This window comes from Primulina eburnea, chromosome 5 (genome assembly GCF_022965805.1).
Source record: "Primulina eburnea isolate SZY01 chromosome 5, ASM2296580v1, whole genome shotgun sequence".
NCBI lineage: Eukaryota > Viridiplantae > Streptophyta > Magnoliopsida > Lamiales > Gesneriaceae > Primulina > Primulina eburnea.
This window is the reverse complement of record NC_133105.1, coordinates 11,617,072-11,643,247: the sequence shown is the minus strand read 5'-3', so window position 1 is coordinate 11,643,247 and position 26,176 is coordinate 11,617,072. Positions and strand designations below refer to the sequence as shown.

Below are 26,176 nucleotides of genomic sequence, written 5' to 3'. Positions count from 1 at the left end.
CAATAACAAGTTTTGTTAACATCAAAATCAAGATTGCGAACATGAAAAGTTCCAACATCCATTGTTGGAACTTTTCATGTTCGCAATCTTCATTTTGATGTTAACAAAACTTGTTATTTTGTTTCTAATGATTTACTTTAGTGCGTAGGTATCTAGGAACTGATCAGGATTCTAACTGATCAGTTAAGTGAGGTAAAACTGAAGCTGTCGAAGACGCCAACTGAAAGCATCAACTGATCAACCAAACTGAACTAGTTCAACTGATGTACTGTAAAAGAGTTCAACTGATTGTTCAGTTGATAGGTAGTTCAGCAGGAGAACTTCAGAAGCCCGGACAGCTGAAGGAGTGTTTAACTGATGAAGAACCCAACTGGAGATCAGTTCAACTGAACAAGAGTGAAATCAGTTCAACTGACGAGTCAACTGATTTCACCAGCCCAACTGAAGACCAGTTCAGAATATCAGTTTGGAGCAATCAGTTGCAGATCAAGACAAGCTGATTTAAGTGGAATTCAGTTGTGCGCAAAGGTAAAAAACATTTGTCCAGTCAAAAGACAATAATCGACGTTGCATCAGAACTTAAAGACAAAATGTTCCAGAAAGATTGTCGGGGAGTACAACGCATATCTCAAGGAACAAATTCAAATGCAACGAATACAATTATTGAGTGTCACTATTCAATCACTCTTCCCGTTTATAAATAGAAGACCAGTGAAGAATGTAGAGAATATAACACAGATACAAAAGGGCACGCTTCAGAGTCATATCAGCTTAAGAGAGAAGCATTCAGCCCAATTGTGAGGGAACACTTCAATGTGTTATCAGCTTAGATTGGAAGCATGTTTCCCTCAGTGTGTGAGAACACCTTTGGGTAGTTTTCAGAGATCAGTTCTCAAACACACACATACTCACCACCATTCAAATATAATCTTGCACAAAGACATTAAACTTGTGTTTGTAGTCTTTCTCACATAGACGTTAAAGAATTGTTGACTGAAAGGTGCTACATTCAGTATAGTCTAGGAGTTCAGTTAAGGCAGTGGGTAAGTCCTAAGTTTGGTGGGTTTGCACAAGTTGTTGTGTACTCCAATGCTCTCATCAAAAATTCACCATATACCGACTAACTGCTCACACTGCTTGAGCAATGTATGGTCTTGTACAGATCATAGCGAACATCAAACTTCTCACTGTTGATGCATATAGCACTCGAGACATCTCCATCCTCTCTGCTTCATTGCTAGGACACATCTCGGAGGATAACTTGAAGTTAATTGGAAGAGGGGTCGAAATTGGCTTACTATCTTGTATATTGAAGCATTGCAAGAATTTCTTCAAATAATTGTTATGGGAAATCCAAATATTTCTTTTACTTCTGTCTTGGTGAACTTGCATCCCTAGAATCTTGTTTGCTGGTCCCAAGTTTTTCATATCGAATTCTCTAGCCAAATGTGCCTTCAATCATTCGACTTGATCTTTGTAGGGGCCTGCTATCAATATGTCGTCCACATACAACATCAAAATGATATAATCATCATCGGAGCTCTTGAAATTAGTACAAGAGTCTACACTCAATCTGTTATATCCAATGCTCATGATATAGGACCTTGGCGCCTATTTGAGACCGTATAAAGAATTGTTCAATCTGCAAACTAAGTTCTCTTTTATTTTTTCGCAAAACCTTCTGGTTGGATCATATAGGTTTATTCTTCAAGATCTCCATGAAAAACACAGTTTTAACATCTAACTGTTCTAGATGTAGGTCAAACACCGCACACAATGCCAACACTACTTTGACTGTTGTAAGCCGAACCACATGAGAAAATATCTCATTGAAGTCAATGCCTTCTTTCTGAGCTTAATTTTTTACCACCAATCTAGCATGATACCACTGCACTTGGATATTGTCATCACACCTTGATCTTATAGACTCATCTATTTCCAATGGCTTTCCTCCCTTGCGGCAGTGCAAAAATATCGCAAGCTTTATTTTTGTATAATGCCTCCAACTCTTCTTACATTGCTATCATCCACAAGGATACATCCGAGCTTTGAGTAGCCTCGTGGAAACTCAATGGCTCACCATCATCTGATAACAGAAACCATGAAATATTGTTTTTAGTGACATAATCTGGTAGCCAACCTGGTGGTCTTCTATCTGAATTTGACTGCCTCATATTGGAAACCTCAGACTCAACATTTTCTTGTTCTTCGTGCTCTGGTACTGCTTCACAAGAAATTTGACATTCGTCCATCTTATTTTCTACCTCAAATATAGTAATTTATGAATTCAGCGTGCATTTGTCTCCTTTTATTTTATCTTCCTCGAATATAACATCTCTGATGATAACAAGCTTGTGGACAGTAGTATCCCACAAGTGAAATCCTTTTACTCCATGAACATAACTCAAGAAGATACATTTTCTAGATTTCGAATCCAAATTCGATATTTCTTGAGTCCACATCTCCATCGGAGTCTTCAGAGCAATCGGTCCTGAAGGAGAATGATTGATAGTATAACAAGAGGTTTTAACTGTTTCGGCCCAAAATTACTTATCTAGAACTACAATCCCCAACATGGCTCTTGTTTTGTCCAAAAAGGTCATGTTTATCCGCTCTGTCACTCCATTCCACTGAGCTGTATAAGTCGTTGTAAACTATCTTTTGATGCTCTCATGTTGACAAAAATACATCAATTTCGTCAGTGATATATTCTCCTCCATTGTTAGTCCTAAAATACTTTATTTTATTTATAGAATCAAGTTCAATCCACGCTTTGAAATATTTGAAAATCTGAACAAATCTGATTTTTTCTTGATTGGATACACCCAACATCTCGTAGAGAAATTATGAATGAACGAGACAAAGTATCTCGCCCCTCCTAGGGATACAACCGGTGCTTGCCAAATATCCGAATAAATCAACTCCACTATGCTTTTGATTTTGGCATTAGAACTGCCAAACTTTAATCTGTATTGTTTACTGGTAACACAATACTCACAAAAAGGTATTGACAGTTTGTAAGTCCCAGCAGCAGCTTCCGTTCTGAGAGAATTTTCAACCCTCGTTCTGACATATGTCTGAGCTTTCTATGCCATAACACTATTAATTCTTCTCCTGAACCAATTGATGCAACAGATAGTTCTGTCTTTTTTTTTGTTTCTCCTAAAAGTACATACAGATTTGCAGATACTTTTTCCGCCTTCAAAACTACAAGCGCTCCATTCACAATTTTCATGATCCCATTTTCGATACGGTTTTTGCACCCGATATCATCCAATTTTCTCAAAGACAATATTTTTCGTCAGTCTCTTCACATGTCGTACTTCTTGTATGGTGCGAATAGTTCCATCAAATATTTTTATTTTGATAATACCAACCTCAGAGATTTCCACGGCATAATCATTTCTCATGAATAAAGATCCTCCTAAGACAGGTTCATAATGACCAAACATTTCTCTTTGAGACATCATGTGTCATGGTACTCCTGAATCCATAATCCATGTATCACAAAATTTGTGCATGCCTTCTGCAATTGTTGCCGCTTCGCTGAATAATATTTCACCACCGCTTAAAGTACTGACCACATTTCCTTGAGAACTCTTCTCGATACTCGTACACTCTTTCTTGAAGTGCCCTTTGTTGGGTGCAATAATTCTCCCTGCTTGGTAGAGCGACCGAACCGTTGTGCTTGTGCTGTTGTGCGGTTTAAAAGATTTGAGTTGCACCATTAGCACCAGCTATAGCTTTTGGTAAAGCGGCAAACGCTCGATCCAACAATTGGTATCAGAGCCAAGGTCACGAGTTCGATCCTTATTGATTGCAAGGAGTGCAATTATTGTGAGGGAGATTGTTGGGTGCAATAATTGTTCTTGCTTGGTAGAGCGATCGAACCGTAGTGCTTGTGCTGCTGTGCGATTTAAATGATTTGAGTTGCACCATTACCACCAGCTATAGCTTTTGGTAAAGCGGCAAGCGCTCGATCCTACACCCTTTACCGCCAAAACAGTAAATATTTTTCTTCTTGCTTATCCACTTTGATCTACCTCATCTTTGGCTCCCACTGGAGTCACAATCCATAAATCTTCCTCTTATCATCGGTAAAGACACTGTCTGCTTCGATGTTATCAACCTTTCTTCCTTGTTCTTGCGCTGACTTTATTCTCCTAGAATCACAGTTAAGACGCCGTCAAATTTGAGAGAGCCCATAAGAACATTTTGGTTAAGTTGATGATAAGTTGATCATATGAATCTAGTAGACTTTGAAGTAGAAGCTCCACACGTTCATTTTCCTCTATTTTATGCCCCAGTGAAGTGATTTGGGCAAATAGAGTATTTAGTGTATGAATATGGTCGGTCATCTATGAGGATTCCGCCATCCGAAGAGTATAAAGCATTCTCTTTAGGAAATTTTGTTGTGTAGTGAATTGACATCGTAAATCTTTACCAGATTATCTTGTTTTTATCTTAGAGATAATTGACAGTACTTCGTCTGTTATAGCCAAACGTAAATTGGCAATAATATTATCATTCATCTTATCCACTTTCCATGGTCCGTCATTTCCATCGGTCTATCTCCAAAAGCCATCAAGCAATTATCATTTCTTTAAACTGCTTGTATATTTATTTTGTACATCATAAAATTGCTTCCATTGAATTTTTTTATCTCGTACATGTCCGCCGTTATGTCTACAACAATTTAACAGACTTGACGAAATAATTCCACCTTACTAAAAAGATCTAAAAAAAAATCTTCTCTGATATGGAAGATCAAATAAGGCTGCAACCATAGAGCATACTCAGAATTTTAAGAAATTTTAAGCCAAGGCTCTGATACCACTTGTTGATCCCACGTGCGGCAACTTGAGATATAAATATGAAAATAAAAAATAAAATCGGACACCAAGATTTACGTGAAAAATTACTAAATATTATTAGGGTAAAACCACGGGAAAGATAAAAAAAATTTCACTATAAGATTTTATGGTGTACAATCATTCACTGTGTTTTCAAAGAGATCACATACTCTCTTAATACATGAGAACAAACACATCATAAATATTATAGAACCAAACACTCAAATGCTATAAGATAAGAGAGAGAACTCGATGAATGGGATATTTAAATTGTGAAGGAATGATGCAATTCCTCTTGAATGTATATTTCAAAGTCGATGCCAAAAAACGTGTTCTCCACCTCATTAAACACCAACATCTAACTAACAAATTAAATTTGTCCCTACCATCATCCACCTTTGTTGACATGAAATATGTTGACTAAATAAATACAAAACAATAAAATATCTTTCTTACTTGCAATAGATTGACCAACTCTTTAGCACTTCCTTATAGACTATCATACCCCAGAGATATTTGTTAAACAAATAAAAATCCTCTACTAAACTCGAAAGCATATTGTCAACTTGAGGAACAATCTTTTATCATGCTGGCCAATGTACAATATCATCAAAATACGAACATGCAAATTTCAATTTTTCCAAATTTATAGTATCTTATTGTTTGAACTTTTCAAGTTCGCAATCTTGATTTTGATGTTAACAAAACTTGTTATTTTGTTATTAATGATTTACCTTAGTGTACAGAAGCTAGGATCATTTAAGAGTTGTCTAAATCGCAAGCTGAAGACCCAATTGCTTGCACAAACTGAATCAGTCAAACTGATATGTCAAACAAGCCGTTCAGCTGACTGTCCAGACGATAGGTGGTTCAGCAGGAGAATCTCAGAAGCCTGGCCAGCCGAAGGAGTGTTCAACTGATGAAGAGCCCAACATACCAGTTTAATTGAACAAGAATGAAATAAGTTCAACTGACGAGTCAACTGATTTCACCAGCCAAATTGAAGATCAGTTCAGCTGACTATTTCGGAGTATCAGTTTGAATCTTTCAATTGTAGATCAAGACAAGCTCATTCAAGTGGATTACAGCTATACATAAATATACAAATCAATTGTCCAGTCAAAGAACAATAATGAACGTTGTATCAGAGCATTAAAGACAAATGTTCCAAAAGGGTAGTCAAAAAGTCGAGACACAAAGTCCAAGGAACAAATTCAAAATGCAACGGATACAATAATTGAGTCTCACTTTACGATCTAGCTTCGCGCCTATAAATAGAAGATGAAGATTAGTGAAGACTATATGAGATACACGAGAGAGAGTGTGGTAACAGAAAGGGCACACTCATTTGTCTATCAGCTTTCAAGAAGCATTCATCCCAGAGGGAATACTCAAGTATTATCAGCTTAGTTTAGAAGCTCTCTTCCCTCAGTGTGTGAGAACACCTTTCTGGTGTATTCATTCTTCAGTTCTCACACATGCGCACACACCACCACTCAAATACAGTCTTGCACAAAGACAATAAACTTGTTTGTGTAGTCTTTGACACATAGACGTTAAAGAAGTGTTAGCTGGAAGGTGCTGCCTTCAGTCTAGGCTAGGAGTTCAGTTAGGCAGTGGGTAAGTTCTAAGATGGGTGGATTTGTACAAGTAGTTGTATAAATCAAAGTCTTCTAGTGAATCATACCCGAGGTGGTAGAAAGGGTGACGTATGAGCAGTTAAAGTCTCCGAACATCCATAAACATATCTTGTGTACTTAACTGATTAACTATTGTTTTCAAACTGACTTGATCAGTTAGAGCATCAGCTAATTCAGTTCATACCATAACTGAACTAACATATGCGACAACTGATTCTTTGTTTTTCAGTTATTCAATTTACATAAGTTAAAATGTTTTCTAACTTAACAGGCTTCTTCACGAAGGATTACTTCGAGATTCTTATGCTTGGTTTTTAAACCAAACTCGATTTAATTCATCAGTGTTAACATTCTTAGAACACGAGCTATTGCAGCTCTTGGAGAATATTTTTTTTGAAGCACCTCAAGGTGTCCAACTGTCACACCCTTCTTCTAATCTTAACATGATTAATAATACTTATACTTGTAATAAAATAGGGTTCAAATGATATACATATAGTATGAAGCAATTCATACAAGGGATATCAATTTAACGGTTTTTAAAATTTTTGGCTACATTTTGTAATAGCCAAACTCCAGCAACAATATCTATACATACATATAATCATACTCAAACATACATTGTATCGTTATACATATGATCATAAACGGCGTGAAACTTGTTTGGAACCCTGCCCTGACATACAATCCACTATAATACATATGCAGAAGCTATACAATAAGACATCCATGTTCTTGTCGAGGTAAGGCACGTCACAAGCATCCATTGGCGAACTAGCATCCTATGTATCTCCATTACCTGATCTTGTAATACATGAGCTTTGTGAGTTTATAAAACTCAATAAGTTGTCACTTATATGTATCAATATGCATAGAAAGAACGTACATATCAAGTCATGATCAACAATGAATCTTTAAACAATGTCATATCATACCATATATTCATGTTCATTTTTGTACTTGAGCCTCATTAGTTGACTTGTACTATTGTGCTTGCTTTATTATAGCTACTACTGTGTTGGACGTTAGGGAGCACCTTTGACAGCCCCACGCGCCATGAACATATATTAGCCAATAGGTTTGGTGGGCTTAAAATCACCCATGATGTCAACAAGCTATATATCATATAAAAATAAGTCCTTTTTCCTTTCATGTTCATGACATAACACTCATCTTCAATATTCACGAGTTCTTTTCATATTTAATACATAACAATGGAATATGGTGCTATGTTTTCATCAAAAACATACTAACAATATACATATAGCAATAATCAATGGAAAGCATTTGAAATCATAATATTACTCATGTATTACTTCAAGAACATGCCAACTTACAGTCCAAGCGTATGAATACTGGTTTGAGAAGATGTTTTTCGCTCCTATACTGTCAAATGTATCAATAATTCAGTTACTATGTCTATACTAGGTGAAAGTTACCTCTCTACATGTAGAACTACTAAAAGAGAAGAAAACTTACACCCTTAGGAAGTTCTTGTGATGGATAACTAAGTTCTAACTTCAAAATAATGAAGGAAAGGATGAAAGGAGCTTTTGGAGGAAGATTTCTTTGTTATCTTTCGTGTTTAGCTATGAAATGAGGTTGTGGAATGGTAAAGAAACTCAAGGAAGTCGAAACTTATCTTTTCCTATGCAAGGCGGCGCTCGGGCGGTCTCTCTGGAAAAATACTGAATTTGTAGCATAGGGGCGCTCGAGCGGTAATATTTTACCGCTCGGGTGCCAACCATTCTGCCCCTGTACACTGTTTCACCAAAGATCGCTCCAGAAACGTCTAGTTTTTTCATAATCTGAAAACGTGTTAAACATGAAAGTTGTAATATTATATCTTAGCTTTCTAATGGTTGTGGCCTCATATCATTTAGATAAATATTCAAATCATTATGCTAAAACCCATAAAAGCTGCCATATTTTCATCTCATTTTCTATCAACTTCCATTACACTACTTTTACCTACACATCATAATATCACTATTTAGACACATATTCGTTCTCAATACACAGTTGACAATCTAGAAATCATATTCAATCTCAATAGCGATGCCTCAATCAACATGTAAAGCATAATAAATGACATAAGCGCATTGTTATCATTTGTACGAGTAACCGGGCATTACACCAACAATCGATCCTTCACTTATCATGTTTTTCTTATTTCTTTTAGCTTTTCTGCCACCTCTTAAATATACACATTTTCATTTTCACTAAAATGTTTATCTCGAAATTCCATCATTTCTCTAACTTCAGGAAAGACTTTGGAATAATCAAGCCCAATTATAAGTGCATATTCAATTTTCGAAATCTCAATGACCGTCATAACCATCCATAACTTATCATTAGTAGTCTTACATGATTGTCTAGCCCATTAAGAATAAATAATCTGGGCTGGATAAGTTTTAATATAATGCATACTTAATTAAATTATCATTGACATATTTCTTAATAGTTCTCTGTTACATTTTTGAAATGAGATTTTAAACTTAACTTACATTCGAAGTGTTTCTTTCTGAATAACTGATATTTCAATTTTACCTATATGTCAACAAAATAAATAATGTAAAAGATATACAAACACAAATAAAATGTTAAACACAAATTCTCTATGCAAGCACCAATATTATATTAATCTATCACTTAGAGATTAATAAGAAAAAATTTAGGAAGAAGACGCAATTACGCATAAATAAATTTAAATAAAAGTCTATAAAAATTATATAAAAAGATAAACTTACCCAAACTTCTTCCTCTGTCATTTTAGTTATAGTTTGTCTTTATGACATATTGAAATATACATTTAAATGGATATTGATCGATGATCTTGTACACTGATTGATGGAGAATTTCAATGAACTAAGAAAAAGATGGTCGATTACGTAAGGAGAAGAATGAATGATAATGTTATTTCAACATCACTTATAAAATACTCATATTAAAGAGAATCAAAATTAAGAAATGAATTCAAGCATAATTTTTTAACTTCTTCCTCTTACCATTTTAGTTATAGTTTGTCTTTATGATATATTGAAATATACATTTAAATGGTTATTGATCGATGATCTTGACCACTGATTGATGGAGAATTTCAATGGAACTAAGCAAAAGCTGGTCGATCAGGTAAGGAATTGAATGAATGATAATGTTATTTCAACATCACTTATAAAATACTCGTATTAAAGAGAATCAAAATTAAGAAATGAATTCAAGCATAATTTTTTTTATAAAAGATAAATAAATCAAAAACAAGAAGATATTTGAGAAGAATCAAGCTAATTTACATGTTACTGGAATAAATACGCCATGAGAAATAACTAACCCCAGAAAAATTCAATTAAGAGTGAGTATGAGAAATATAATGTACAAAAACTCAATACTTCAACCTCAATCTATTGAAAAAAACCATGAAATGATATTCGTACATAAACTCAACTTCACTTTCTACACGTAAACAGCACCCAATAATCTTAACCCAGCCATCCCAATAATAACGCCTAAACAAATATACAAGAAGAAGAAATGAGCGAAAAAGTTTATAGAATATATCAAGGAAATAATAACTAAGATTAGGGGTGATCACGGTGCGGTTTTTTAAAAAAAAATTCAAACCGAATTGCTATATACGGTCGATTAGTATTTTAAAAAAATAATCACGGTTTTACATGTAGAATTAGTCTTATAGTTTTGAACGGTTTCAGACGGTCGCGGTCGGTTTACGGTTTTTTTAATTAATGAAAAAATGTTAGAACTTATATTGTAATTTATTTGAAAACAACAAAAATATAGTATCTTCAAATATAAAATATAGTTCAAATCATATAAAGATAAAACTAGATAAAATAATAATCAATATTTAAAACTAAGTTAATACTTTAACAACACAGCACACTCACAACAAAAATAACATTTATACAATTTTATCTTTTTTTTTTTAATTTTCAAACTTCAAACAATTTATTGTGGTAAAATAAATAAATACTTTAATAAAAGACTATTATGAAAAATAATGAAGAATAAAATAAGTTTTCTTTGTAGGAGTAATAATCTTGAGAATAATTTAGATATAATAAACGACGACTTCTTTAATTGAATATATTGTTTACAAATTATTATAATTCTAAATGAAATATTATGTCAATCGGTTTAGGCGGTATGATAGGCGCGGTTTTTGGTAAAAAAAGTTAACCGAACTATGTATGAGATGAGGTCTATGATTATTATTTTTAATCGTGATTTTTATAAAATATTAAAAAAAATTGTGTGATGCAATTCGGTTAAGACAAATGACATGATTAATAAAAAAATTTGATCCCCCTAACTAATACAGAATGAAGGAAAAATTATTTAGTGAGGGTAAAATAGTCATTTAATGGTCCATGGTTATACGCCTAAATTCCCCAGAAAAACCCTGCTCTTCTTCAGAACCCTAAAAATGGCGGCAAATGAACGTCAATTGAACAAAATCCAAGCTTTTCGTCATCTGGAACTGCGCCTGCTCCGCTGCTCTCTGCCGTCCGACCACCCCTCGCCTCCGACATCCCCCACCCAATCCTTGCCGGCTGTTTCTTCCTTGCTCCCCCTCATAAACGACGTCGTCACGCTGATTGAATCCGGACAATATGTGCAAGCCCTCTCCTCTTCCGCTTCCCAAACTCTATTCTCCAGTCTGAAGTTCAGCTCGTGTGAATCTGCTGAACGATTCTACTCCGAATTGCTACCCCAGTGTGCAAACTCGTTTCTTGATGTTAAAGAAGAAAGCTGGGAGGAGACGTCTGGTAAAGCGTTGCTTGTGGTGGCTGTTGGTGTTGCGGCTTTGCTTGCTTTTACACAGTGCAATGTTACTGGGTCTGTTTCTTATTTCTTTCACACATCCGTGCTTCGGCATATTCTATTTCTGGCATGATTTGTTTTTTCTTAATTTGTCGTTTATAAAAATAAGCAATAAAAAGGTGCAAAAATTAGATTTTTAAAGCTCTATGTACAAGATTGTTACAATGTTGAAACTGGATTGCTCTGTTTAAATGTTGTTAAACTAATATTCCAGATTCCTTGCATGGTTTTTTTTTTTAATTTTAGCCTGACGCTATTTAGTTTTATCTTATATCCTTGATGTACTTCTTATATGTGGATGTCATACACAATTTATTAAGTTTGATGTATAAGATCCAGTTAAACCCTTTATTCGGACCACTTGATGATTTTTAAACAATGCAGAAAGACCATGCCGATATCTTTGCTAATTAGTAGCTAGTTATGGAATAAATGTTTTATTATACCTGTGTTAAATGGTGAATCAATGTTCACCTTCTTTTTGGGTGCATGCTTGTAATAGGCCACAAGATAAGCTTCCCTTGATGCCACTTGTGGGGCTGCAGAATGTAGGAAAAAAGGCAGAATGTTGTGATTGGGAAGCATGGGCAGTTAAAGAAATGATGTCTGTTGGTTCTGACTTGCATGGAAAATGTTCCAACTTGCAGGTACTTCATGTGTTTTTATCAAGTATTTTCACCATTGTTTTATTTATCGGTTTAAAGACTTATATTATAATGCAAAAGAAATTATATTATTAGGTTTTGAACCGGTTCCTTTTTAACTTGTGAGAAGTACACATGTTTGGAGTGGACAATGTATGAACATAATTTGAATTTCTGAATTATTTTGACAGCTTTGATAGTTCAGGATGTATGATAAGAATCCCGACTATATCTATTTGTCTTATTTGGAAATTATGCCAAAAATATGTCGGGATTTGCAATCAGATGAGAGAAGAGATTTGATGAATTATTTTTATTCATGTATGTAATGAAGAAACTTTATTTGTTTTTGCTTGACGGCGAAATGCAAACATCATAAGCTTAACTCCGTGATTGGTTTATTACCTCTTAGAAATGTCAGTTTCATCTGGGACCCATATGACTTTTTATTATGCAATTAGCTTTGATCTTAAACTCATCAATGGGCTATGCTCCCATGGCTGGTGTTCCTTTTAATTTGAATCACCTACAATACATGCATCAAATCTGTCACAGTCATAACTAATTCTGGTGATTTTGAAAATAATTATGTAGCTTAGAAGGTTAGAATAATCATAATACAAGATCCAGATGATCTAAAAATTGTAGTTCACTTTGGGTATCTATTATTGTCTTTCTACAGTCTTGGATTTCTTTACATAATTCCGATTCACCATCTCGTGGGCTTTTGAATTCAATTTACTGAGACGGAAACGTCCAAGTTTGATGTAGTTTTGGTTATGTCTAAGGTCTGCTCTTTTCTGTCTGGTGGTCGCTATGTACCCTTGACTTGTAATCCTTAACCTTCATTTATGTCTTATCTTTAGGAAAAACATTTGAGTTTTTACATGTATCGTTATAATTGGTGCTGTTGACTCTTAGATTAGTGATAATTATTTTCTGTTTGAACATGAGACTCTTGTAAATATTCTTGTTACCATATTGCAGTTGCAAATGGAATTATGTTTTGATTCGTTTTTCTCTTTGCAGTACTTAATTTTTGCGAAAACTCTGCTAATGAGGACAAAAGATTTGTTATTTGAAAAGTTTTCTTCAATAGACGGAGTTAGAACCATCACATGGTGGTTAGCCAGAGTTCTATTCTTGCAACAGAGATTATTGGCTGAGCATTCCTCATTCGTGTTTGATTTGTTACAAGTCTTTATGCGTGAAAGTTTCTGTAATATGGGCAGCTTGGAGAATCTAAAAGATTATTGGGGCACTAGTGATGATTCTTTGACTATCCTATCAATGCTCCATTTAGAAATGGGGATAATGGAACTATATTATGGGCGCGTGGATTCTTTCAGGCAAGTAGTCATGGTTTATATTTTCTAATTTTAGGTTTTACTTTACATCTCTGCCCATATAATTAGTTTATGAATCGCCTATCAGAATTTAAGAATAGATATAATGTATCTAAGTTTTATTTGCATTCTGAGAAGGATGGTGTATGTCTTCTATAAAATTCTAGTAAAATAGCACGGAGATGGCATGTGGTGCAATTAATAAAGAATTGGTAAATCATGGACTGGCTCTTTAGTGAAACCCATGAAAGTATAGCTTAACTGGCAATGGTCCTTGTGTTTGGAAACATCAAAGACATGAAAAGTTAATGGTTGCACGAAACATTTCTCTTTATCACTGAAGTTTGAAAACATATAAATGTTATGAAATATTGTGCTGTTTCACGATTATTTGCAGTTTGATCATAGAACACAAGGATTTCATTGGTGTTCACATGGATATGAATGAAGCCGCCCAGCGGTCTTGCTCCTCCCTTTCCTTTGTTCCTCCTGTTGATGTCACCGTTTCCATGTTCATTTTATTTTCTATTTCAATGCATTTTACTAACCTTATTGCTAACCATCTTTTGCTAAGCCTGTCTTGGGCGGCATTACTTTGTGCAGTGTGATGCTATGTATTTTGAAGCTCTTTTTAAGAGGCAATTATGAAGCATTGCATTTTTTACTATAGGCTGCATAATGACTATCTTATGCTTGTATCAAATTACAGGAAGCATTTCGAATCTGCTGCAGGGATATCCAATTACAATTTTTTTGTCAGTGGGTGTCTGGGTTTTAGGACCGTGCATCAGGTATTCGTTTGATATATGATCGCTTGAAATTTGTTGGCAATGGTTGGCTTCTTATGCATCCATTAATGACACCTTTGGTACAGGTGGAACCAAAGCCACAGCTTCGCCTTGTTGCAGGAACCAATCACGGAGATGCATATGCTCCTTTGGGCCACAAGTCAAACATTATTGACAAATCTCCATATCAACCACCTCAAGAAACATCCGATGTATTGATGACCCCAAAATTCATAGCAGATATGAGCAGTAGTGCTAGTAGTGAACATGATGTTCAAAATCATGCAATTGCTGCCACCCAATTGAAGGCAGTACACCAAGCTATGATTTTGGCCAACTGTCTTTCAATTCAGAAAAGTGCCCGTAATGATGATTTTCAAAGTAAGTAGTCAGTTCAAACACGAGTTTCTCCTTGTTATTCTTTAAGTAATTGTAGTCGGGAAAACAACCCATCACTTAATCGAACAACCATGTTTTACAGCCTAGAGTAAACTGACAAGATCTATCTTTGACACCTCAAACCACACAATTTATCCAATGCAAATAATTTCAACGATCAACCCTAAAAATTTTATGTATCATGGAAAACTCATATTATTTTACATGAATTCTTTTTGCTGTTCAAGAATATTGGCCGGTAATAGCAGTTAAAGACCTTAAAACGCAGAATTTTAAAAAAAACTCTAAACCTGAAATGAGGGGAGAGGGTAATACAAAGTGCGAGAGCTTCAGGGGAAGACGAGATGAATAAAGTTAAGGTTCATTGGTGAGCAAGATACTAGTAATGTAGTGCCTTTCCTTGCTTTTTCTTCTTCTGAAATAAAGCATGAAGTTGTGCGTTACTTATTTCTTAACCTCTTAGAAGTCTGCAAAATGATTTCCAAATATCAAACCAACTCTTGATTTAAAAAAAAAAAAGTCTCCACTCCATTATCCGACCAGAAAGGGGTGCATTCTATTTGTTTTAAATTAGCCAATTTTATCTTGGATTTTTACCCACAAAATTGAAGAAAATTATTGGTCATGTTTATGCATAAAGCAGCTGCATCCTTGCTCAAAACATTAGCACCCATGAAAAGAAAATCATCATGTCTTAAGATTCAATGTGGGCAATAAGTCATCAAACTTGTTGAGAACGATTGGATCACTTAATATATCTGCTTTATCACTAAATATATGGAGGCAAATTTGAAGCATAGATATTGAGCAAACTGTCTGGCCCAATATATATTCTTTAAGGATAATTTACTATATGTTCTTATGGCCAATGAAATGGATTATGAAGTATTGTACCTATAAACAACCATGCATTCAGCTATATTGTTCATGCAATTGAGATTCTAGCATTTTAGTGCTGGGAGGGAAATAAAACAGTGAAAATTTATGGGGGAAAAATAGTCGTACATCTAGTTTTTAAATTGCAAGATATCGTAATTTTGCTTATGGTAAATGTACTCCAAATCGACAAAAGTAGCATATTCTTATGCTACTAATAAATATCCAAATTATTGCTTCATGAAAGTAGAAGAGTTGTTTTTTATTGTACTTTGTTAATTAAGAGACCACATATTTAAAATTACGCTGTTTCAATTTAATTGATATTTCCATTCTAACTTCGTTCAGTATAAAAACCTTTATATTGTTTTGTTTAAATACTTATTGTTTAATGTTTGTAATGCAGTATTCATATTCTTTGCCCAACCAAGAATTGACAAAAATAGGTAAAACTTTACCAAAACTGATCATTTTTTAATCATCAATCTTAAGAAATTGTTACGGAAACTATAAAACCAAGGATGAGATAGACAATCAAGAGCCTATTTTTGGTTATTTCAAGGTTATTTGATCACATGACAGGGTATACAATTTTTCCCAGAATTTTCAAGCAAAACATAAATCAAAGGATGAAATTGATTACCTCGTGTATATGATTTATTTAAAGCAATAAAACTTGAGGAACAAAAATAAGTTGTATCCACCATTTAGCTATGCACGGTAACCAGTCTTCTCCAAAGTAACGATCTTATCTTTAAGGCTCCTATATCAGAAGCCATTTGTAATGGTTGTTAATATTGTGTGTGCATGATAGAGCCAGTAGCAAGCCGACTCATGATATTTTAGACCATTTTGATTGTGGCATCCTTGTATTGCGATGTAGTTTTCATCATATCTTTCACCGTGCTTAATCTTCATATAGGGTTCTCTTCTCACTTGTTCTTTTTATTTGTATTAGAGTGGGAAATGGCTCCGTATATAGAGGCTATTGATTCTCAGAATTCATCACCATTCATTGTAAGTAAAATGATGCTTATATTTATGAATTTACATCATTTGATTTTATTAGATCTTGATGTTTATTGGCTTTAATTGCACAACTTTTGATTCAAATCTCTGTTTATTTGGATAATTTTTGTGTTGGATTTAAATTTGAAGTCTAATTAGCTTTTTTCAATTAAGAATTCTATTTTTTCCTCTTGGAAGTGGCAATTTGGTATCACTGAAGATGCTTTTATTGTTATGATGTGTCCATTGACTAAGGTGATAGTTTCTACTATAACCAATTGGAACATATCTTGGGCTGAGTTTTTCAGTAGTGGTAGACGGGAATGGAACATTATACACTGGTAGGTTTTAATCTTTTTATTTTTTCATTTTTAAGTGAGACCGTTGAATCAGAATTCCAAGAAAACTGGTGTATAAAAGTTGTGTTGATAGCATGCTCTGAATTCAGGAATCCTATGTGTTGTCTTATTGGTTATTGAAGCGAGTCTCTGTGAGCCCATTTACTTTTTTGTGTTGGAGAACAAAAAACTTTTCATTAAGTAAAAAATGTTGGCAGCTTATGCAGCTGGATCTTCCTAGAATTTTGGACAATACTTAATTGTACCTTGCTAAAGAAGAGTCCAAAAGTGTCCCCCATATTCTGCAAGTTACTTCTTTCATATTATTCATTGATTTATATGCTTGCTATATATGCATATCATTTTTTTAGGTTGATCCCATCCTGCTTCACTACTTGCTTTTGTCCTAACTTGATCTTATGCATTGTATTATCTTATAATGATAGTCAAGAGCACCTATCTATTCAGACTAGTGACTGTATAGATAGGCTACAGGAAGGCAGCTATTATTGATTCCTACATCATGAAGGCCACAAGTGGTCCGGGGGAGCTACGAGCTTCTTGTTTAGGATAATCAATGTCGGTAACGATACGCTGACGAAGAACAACGGTTCCATACGGGATACATATATTGGATTGGTTTAGAAAGACCTAGCTCTATCGGTTGTGCTCCTCACCCGATAAGCACGCCCTTATTCATTTAACGTTACAATAGTAGCGGATGAGTAATCCGCAAAACGAGTGACTGTTAAAATCGAAAAAACACTATCATACTATCGTCATGACCATATAAATTTCCAATTCATAACTAAGTCTGAAATAGATAAGTGATTAAACTAGTTCGGCTTAGTTAGGGGTGAGTATTCGGTTAATTCGGTTACAAACCGAACCGAATTAACCGAAAACCGATTTAACCGAAAATTTTTTGACTAACCGAACCGAACCGAATTTTCACAAAAATCGAATTAACCGAACCGAATTAAAATCGGTTATTTCGGTCGATAACCGAATTAACCGATTTTTTTTAAAAAAAATTAAAATTTTAAAAATTATATATATAATTAATAATTAATATTCTAAAAAAATTAAAATTTTAAAAATTATATATAAAATTAATAATTAATATTCTATTTTAATCATAAGAAAACACTTTATTCATAAAAAAATTAATTATAATATACAATATTAAATATAAAAATATTATAAATTATATTTAAAACATAATAAAATAAAATTAAAATTATTTATTTAATAATTCGGTTAATTCGGTTAAACCGATATTTTTTACAAAAACCGAAACCGAACCGAATTAACCGAATTAACCGATATTTGAAAATTTCGAAACCGAATTAACCGATTTAACCGAACCGAATTTCCGAATTAATTCGGTTCGGTCGGTTAAATCGGTTTAACCGAATTTTTGCTCACCCCTAGGCTTAGTCGTCCAACTCGCAACTCTGAATTCGATCTTCTCCCGGACGTCATCCACGGACTCCGACAAATCTGCGAATATTCTGTTGTTCCTCTACAGCCATATTGACCAAAAAATGCAATGGATTACTAGATACCAGAATCTCGTAAATCTTCTTCCGGTGGGAAGGCCTGTCTCCACAATGAACATGTCTTGTGCCTTACTCGGAAAAGTCCATTCAAAGCCCAACTCTCTTCCATATACCACTCGAAAAAGAACAACACTTGAAAAAGAACAATGCACCAATAGATTGTCCTGGTTCTCTCCTCTTTAAATTTTCCCCGTGGCCTTCCATTGATAAAAATCGAGAAATAAATATTAGACACGCACCCCATAATCCACCTCCTCCATCTATCTCCGAACCTTTTCTTTTGTAACGCAAAATCCAGAAACAGCCACAGAAAATAGCTAGCGCTGATACATTACTTTTCCGTGATCTTGAAGCAGCTAAGATTAAGGTGAAGGGCATTGAAGGAGAGTTATTCAAAGCTGGGATATAGATTCCATTGGAAGGAGGGAATATAGAGATTAGAATTCGGGTAGAATCCTTCGATCCTATAGCTTATGAGCAGTATGAACGGCAAACATATGCCCAAGTTGTGTTGAATGGCAAGAGGACCTTGGTTGGATGGGGCAACACAAACATCCACAGAAAATAGATAGGGAAGGCGGAGTTCATAAGCTGTCCTATTAAAGGAAAGAAAGAATCGGGGGTTGTACTAGATCTCAACCAATAAGCACGGAAGACAGGAGGATAGGATTTGGATTTGGGAACAATGGGGAAAGGATGGAAGACACGCAGAGTTCTAGGCCTTTCAAGGAACAACGTAAACGATCAGCAGGAAAGAGCAAGACTTCGGCACCACCATTGGGGGGAAAAGTGTTCAAGATATTGAGGAAAGTCGTCCCAAAAGAAGCAACAAAATTCAGAGGCTCGCCAATTCATTCTATGACTAATACAGACGCCGAGGAGCAAGACAATAGGGTGGGTGCTGCAAGCAATAATCAACTAGTGCCTACTTATGGGAAAATCTATCGCAGAAGACACAAGAGAGGCAGTGTCGAGGAAAATGCGGGTCACGGGGAAGATGGGATAACAAATTCAGGCCTCTTTAACAGGGAGGATAACAAGAAGTTGGGGATACATGATTTAGATGACAGAGTAGAAATCGAGTTTGATGATTCACAAGATGATTTGCTGGAGATTGAATTCGATTTCTCAGAGTTTGATAGTCAGGTTTCTTTCCGATCAGAGGAGTCAACTAAAACTGCAGAAGAGGCAGCGGTAATGGAGGGGCTGTTCTCACCATCGGGGTTTATGTCTATCAGCGAGCCACATCAACCAGAAAATGCGAAACCTAATGTGGGACAGGTACTAACCGGTATTCACTCTTCATTCAAATCACTCTTTTAAGATCCATTTTATTTTACCGGCGTCGTTCTTAGTCCGGGGGTTGTCTGGTGGTCTATTAGTAGGAGGGACAGTGAGGGTAGATGTCTTGTCGGGTTCCGAGAGAGAAATTTCCAAAGGGGTTGAGGTGGAGAATAATAGGTGTGCTGAACTCCTCCGAATTCAACTCATCCGAATTCGAGGGACACAATATTGCTTCATGCCACTTCACGTCCGTTCTTAGCCTACAATTGTCCTCCATAGCTTTCAATTACTACCCTCGTTTAGGCTCCCTCTTTATTGTTCTATCATCCTGTTTTACTGTGTTGATTCTCAGCGGGTTTGAACCGTGATGTAGGATAGGTTGTTGAGTCCTCCTCTGATAACTCCCTGACAGTAACTTCTCCAAGGTAATCATATGTTCTTCCATCCCCTTGAATTGTATCCGTTGGGCACAATTGTGGTTTGCTTTCTGCCCCTCATACAAAATTTGGACACCTCAAGGAATCTTCCACGCTTGTTGGTAATTCTCTGTACTGTGAAAGCCCCAATATCGATGAAAGTCCGAGCCTGAATAGGGATTATTGATGAAGTCCTTGAATCTTAGGCTTATCTAGCATGCCTACTCACGGTAAAAGTCCAGCATGTAACTCGATCTCCTAGTTCTTTCACTCTACCGTATCGAATAGCCCCCGTTTCCCAACTGCAGCGTGAATACTTTGTGTGCAATCTTTATCACTTCGTCCCGTGCTACTAGCCTAGATACAGGGGCGTTCTCCATCTGCTCGTAGCATACATTTCTGACGAGGTTAAATCGGTGAGCTATTCCAGTACCAGTCATGACCGGCGTGCGGCACAAACAAGAGAAAAGGTTCGTCGGAAATATGCAGGAGTGAAGCTAGAGTTTAGTCGCGAACAAGACAACAGAAAATAAACCACCCCGACTAGAAGAAGACGAAGCCGGTGAAATTGAAAAAAGTTTTCCGGCAACCGGTGTTCGGCGCCGGGACCAGTGGTGAAGGTGTGGTCGACGATGATGGAGGTCAAGGGGCACTGTTTGGAAAAGAGAGTTGGACGGTGGAAAAAAGGTGACACGAAGAAGAGAGCATTTTTAAAAAATTCTCTCTGTGACTAGCTATTATCATTCAACATGAACCTATATATGCATATCAGTTTTAGTTGAGAATCATGTCTTCAAAGAACAAAGGTTGCCGAGTTTGTTTGGATTCCATTTCCACTTCCTAATCTTTTGCTTTTCTTGAGTAGAAAACGACTCGCTTACACCTGCATAAAGTTTTGTTACTTTATTTGCTTTAGATCTCTGCTAATAAAAATCGAAACTCTATGTTTTTCAGCTTCAATGTTTCTGCAACATACTGCGTATCCGGTGGGAGTCCACTCGCGGTAGAACAAAGCAGCGAGCACTAATGATGATGGAGAAAGTGGTAGTTTTATCAGTCATTTCTCTCATTTGTGGCAGCATTTTTTTTTACCTCATGTTATATTCTGTAACCTCTAGGTATGGTTGATATAATTTTGTGACATCTTCGTATTAAAACTTTTCAAGTAATCAATTGAATGAGACTCACATTTTAAGCCCAATAGGATATATGGGGACAAGGGCCCTTTAGGTGTTTAACTCTTGTGTGTATCTCCTGTTTGCTATGTTATTGTTTCTTCCTTGCTCTGTGGCATATAGCGTACTTTGACATGTGTAGCAAAATCTTACTGGGTCTGTCCAGCTCATTTATGAAACAACATTGAGTGGCCAGGTGGTTACCTGTTTTTTTGGGTCTAAACTATTAGGCCTTTGCTAATTGTCTGCATGGATTGGGGAATTCTTTTTTGTAAATTTTGTTTTGGGGCAACATTGTCTTCAGATAATTTATATACTTTGTTCGATTTTCACATGATGGGGAAGCATTCCTTTCGTTTTTTGTAACACAAGTCATTCAATTATAGGTGGAGAACATCCATAACTTTTCTCCTGGAGTAGCTGAAAGAATATATTACTGTTTTGGAGTTAATATGCCTTCAGTTCCTGCACTACGCAAGTATGTAACTTTTTCATTCTAACTCATCTCAAAGCAAAGCTTCACTTGTACTGCATCTGTCTATCATTCTGCTTTCTCCTGCACTTTTAATGCTACTAGCAAGAAGCACGTGCGATGCACGTAAATATTAATTATTTAATAAAAATTAAATTTTGATTTTTTTTAAAAATAATTTGATTCATTTTTTTATTTATATTGATTTAGTCTTTTGTCATATTAGACGAATAAATTAATTAAGAACTTATATACTTTACTTTCAAAATTGTTTCTCAAATTGAAATTCAAGTCGTTAATTTTATTTTATATAATAAATTATAATTAGCATAATATATAGAATGAATTGAACTGAAACAAATTTTGAAAATATATATATCTAAGAACCACGTATAAGGTATAATAACCTAAAAATCAACCAGATTATGGATTTTATAAATGCATAAATCATAATTTATATAAGTGAAGCACACTAAGGACAAATAATTGTCAATTTAAAATATTTATGACTAACTCGTCAAAATATTATCAAAACTAATGAAATAATAATAATTGATAATAAAATATAACCTATAATACTCAAAATTTGCTTTTAAAATTTGTTTTCAATCATTTTTACACGGTTGAAAGATTTTCTCAAACGGTTATAAATATTAACCACGTGAAAAGTGTGAAAGACGGTTCAATATTTCTAATGATATTTTCAACCAGTTGACAATCTAAACAACAAGATATAGTTTGAAGAGTTAGTATCATGTGAGACCGTCTCACGGATCTTAATCCGTGAGACGGGTCAACCCTACCCATATTCAAATAAAAAGTAATATTCTTAGCATAAAAAGTAATACTTTTTCATGGATGATCCAAATAAGAGATCCGTCTCACAAATACGACCCGTGAGACCGTTTCATACAAGTTTTTGCCTAGTTTGAAATGTAAAAACTTGTGAATAGTAGAGACACGAGAATTTTATGGATGTAAAACACTCACACGTCACTCCTTCCTCTGTAAAAAGGATTCCACTAAAAGACTTTGTCTTATATATATATAAAAATATATATATTTATAAGTGCGACTAAAATATTTAAACTTCTTATTATAGCTAACTATTTTAATTTTTCTATCAGATTCGTATTTTATGATATTATTAGTATATTAAAATTCATAATTATTGATATAAATTCTAATAAATAATTTATTAAATTCTTTACTTTCAATTCTTAGTTAAAAAATAATGAAATATATTAGTATTAAATTTCATATTATTATATTATTATATACTTATCATGTTATTGTACTATTGCATATATAATTATTTTTTTCTTATATCTTCATGTGATACTATAATTTTTACTTAATTAGAAACTACACTAAAATATAATTACAAAATTGCATTAAAATAATAAAATAACATGTAGAAAGAAAATTAAAAGGATAAAATATTTAAACTTAGTATAAAGATGGATTATTTGAGAAAGTTAATTTAGGAATTACATTTTATTCTTGAAGTGATATAAATTATTACAATCAATGTATATTGTAGTGATAATTCATTAGCAATTGTTAGACTATTAATTATATATGATGTGGAATAATTAGGCTACTAATTAATTATATATTAGGTGGAATAAATAAAAAAAATTGATATTTTCTTTTTACACTTACAACAATTAGAAATTTACAAATATAACTTTATTGAATTTTTGGATTTGTATTGATGAGGATGTCATTTTTATCTTTTGACAATTGAAAAAATTGTCAATTATCTACACTTACGTAGGTTTATAGATAAAAAAAATATATTTTTATTATCAAACATATATTCATTTTTAATGCATAGATTTCCCATAAATTATGAGAAAATTTTCATGCAATTAATCTAACAACACACAATTTAAGAGGATGGTAGAAAATTTACAATGAAAAACTTTGTTATTATTTGTACACTTTTATAAGTATAATAGTTAAATATATATTCTTGTAATATTTTTAGTGATTTTTTAAAATTAAAAAAGCTATTGTTTTAATATTTTTTTAAGAATTATGTATCAAGAAAATATTATTTCTCTAATGTATTTTTATTATAAAATATTTATTCAATTTTTATGTAACATTATTTTCAAAGATTCTTATGTTGCAATTTTTTATTAAAAAATAAAAACACTATTTTAATCCTTATGTATTTAATGATTGTGTAATTTTCATGCAATTAATCTAACAATACACAATTTATGAGAATAGTAGAAAATTTACAAGGAAAATTTTGTTATTCTTTTTGTACTTTTATAAGTATAATAGTTAAATATATATTCTTTTTAATATTTTTTGTAAGAATTATGTATGAAGAAAATATTATTTTTCTAATATATTTTTTATTATCGAATATCGATTCAATTTTTATGTAATATTATTTTCAAAATTTCTTATTTTATAATTTTCTATTAAAAAAATAAAAACACTATGATCCTCATGTGTTTAATGAGTTCAAAAAAATAAATACCTCAATTAAATACATAATCAATACATTACAAATCCATTATCCCAAATTTGTCCCTAAATTTTATATATTTTTTCCACCAATGCCCATGCAATTAATACAAACAATGTATAGTTTTTGGGCAATGTAGTAAAATCACAATTCAAAAACTTTGACCATCATCCACACTTTTATAGGTATATAGATTAAAACTTAAAAGAACTTTTCACATTATTTGACCGGCATATCATCATTACGTTATTCAGGGAGTATGGTGATCTATTAGTCAGTTGTGGCTTAATAGGAGAAGCTGTTAAAATTTATGAGGATCTTGAGCTTTGGGATAATCTGATATATTGTTACCAGTTAATGGATAAGAAAGCAGCAGCTGTTGAACTCATTAGAGCACGGTTATCTGAAAATCCATCCGACCCCAGGCTATGGTGTTCTCTTGGTGATAGTACAAATGATGACGCTAGCTATGAGAAAGCCCTGGAAGTTTCAGGAAATCGGTCTGCTCGAGCTTTCCGCTCTCTTGCTCGCTCTGCCTACAACCGCGGAGACTATGCGAAATCAAAACTTCTATGGGAATCAGCAATGTCTTTAAATTCCATTCATCCTGAGGGCTGGTTTGCATTTGGCGCTGCTTCCTTAAAGGCTAGGGATGTGGACAAGGCACTAGATGCTTTTACACGAGCAGTTCAACTTGATCCCGACAATGGGGAGGCCTGGAATAATATTGCTTGTTTACATATGATAAAAAAGAGAAATAAGGAGGCGTTTATCGCGTTTAAGGAAGCTCTAAAATGGAAGCGTGACAGCTGGCAAATGTGGGAGAATTTTAGCCATGTTGCTGCAGATATAGGAAATTTCAGCCAGGCCTTAGAAGCAGTAAAAAAGGTGCTTGACATGACTAAAAAGAAAAGAGTAGATTCTGAGTTGTTGGAGAGAATTATGTTAGATATTGAAGGGCGGGCTTCGACCAGTCCTGTTCAGTTCCCTGTGCCAAATGATGATAGTGAGAATATAGACTCTATCAAGGTTGATTCACTTGTGGATCAACTCAAAGAATCCACAAGAATGGAAGCTGAATCATCAACTCGTGAAACTGAGCATTTGATTAATCTGTTGGGCCAAGTATTAAGACAAATTGCTCAAAGTGGCGGGACTGCGGACTCGTGGGGATTATATGCGCGGTGGCACAAACTGAAAGGGGATCTTACAATGTGCTCAGAGGCTCTTCTTAAGCAAGTTAGATCGTACCAGGGATCCGATCTATGGAAAGATAGGGAACGATTTGTGAAATTTGCTCATGCTTCCTTGGAACTATGTCGTGTATATCAAGAACTTGCTTTGCGTGGCTCCAGCCGTAAAGAACTCTTCACTGCTGAGATGCATTTAAAAAGTACAATTAAGCAAGCTGCTAGTTTTTCCGACACTAAAGAATATAGAGATCTGACTTCTTTGCTCGAAAAGGTGCAATGTTCATTGAAAGCTACCTCATTGCCTGGTGCATGAAGCTGAACCTAAACATTTTTTTGTGCTAACTAATGCTACTCGTTCTTCCCCACTATGTCCTATCAATAATGGTATACGCAGACACAAGCTAGTCCTCGGAAATTGAGATTACATTTGGGGAGTTCACGAGATTGGCCCTGGATCGGATAGGTGCGTATTTACATTCAATAATTTGTTTTTAAGGATTCTTCAACAGTTAAATTATTTACATGTAGGAGTGCTGGTTCGTTTTGTGTTACTTATTCGGTTCATGTACAATATGTTTATAACATCGGGTCATTTGCAGAGCTGGCCAAAGATTTTTTTCTGTTTGTTACTTAAAAGGCTAGTTGTTTTGAGATAAGGTGCATGTATGAGCTTATTCTTGTACTGCAAATCTTGTAGCGATGCTCTAGGTCTTCATAGTAGTATTTAAAGTTGGTCATGTCAAAATTGCTCATTTCTTGTTGGAAGACTTGCACTTGTTAGTATATATTATACATTAACGAACTTTGTGTGTAAAAGGACATGCACGCACCCTTGAGACTGCATATTTCAGT

At 34.4% G+C, this 26,176-nt stretch overlaps 1 protein-coding gene across 2 annotated transcripts; it reads left to right on the top strand.

Annotated features, from left to right (window-relative positions):
- The first annotated feature begins 10,899 nt into the window (after nucleotides 1–10,899).
- Nucleotides 10,900–26,075, top strand: LOC140833008 (uncharacterized). 2 transcript variants are annotated; one of them, XM_073197368.1, is made up of 9 exons: nucleotides 10,900–11,350; nucleotides 11,838–11,982; nucleotides 13,009–13,328; nucleotides 14,035–14,116; nucleotides 14,200–14,494; nucleotides 16,347–16,405; nucleotides 20,951–21,040; nucleotides 21,558–21,649; nucleotides 24,386–26,075. In XM_073197368.1, the coding sequence occupies exons 1-9, from the start codon at nucleotides 10,938–10,940 to the stop codon at nucleotides 25,635–25,637; spliced, it is 2,748 nt and encodes a 915-aa protein (XP_073053469.1). In that variant the 5' UTR covers nucleotides 10,900–10,937; the 3' UTR covers nucleotides 25,638–26,075. The 2 variants fall into 2 exon arrangements, with proteins under 2 accessions (XP_073053469.1, XP_073053467.1); XM_073197366.1 differs by having other exon boundaries at nucleotides 13,009–13,332; nucleotides 14,039–14,116.
- Nucleotides 26,076–26,176: the final 101 nt, after the last annotated feature.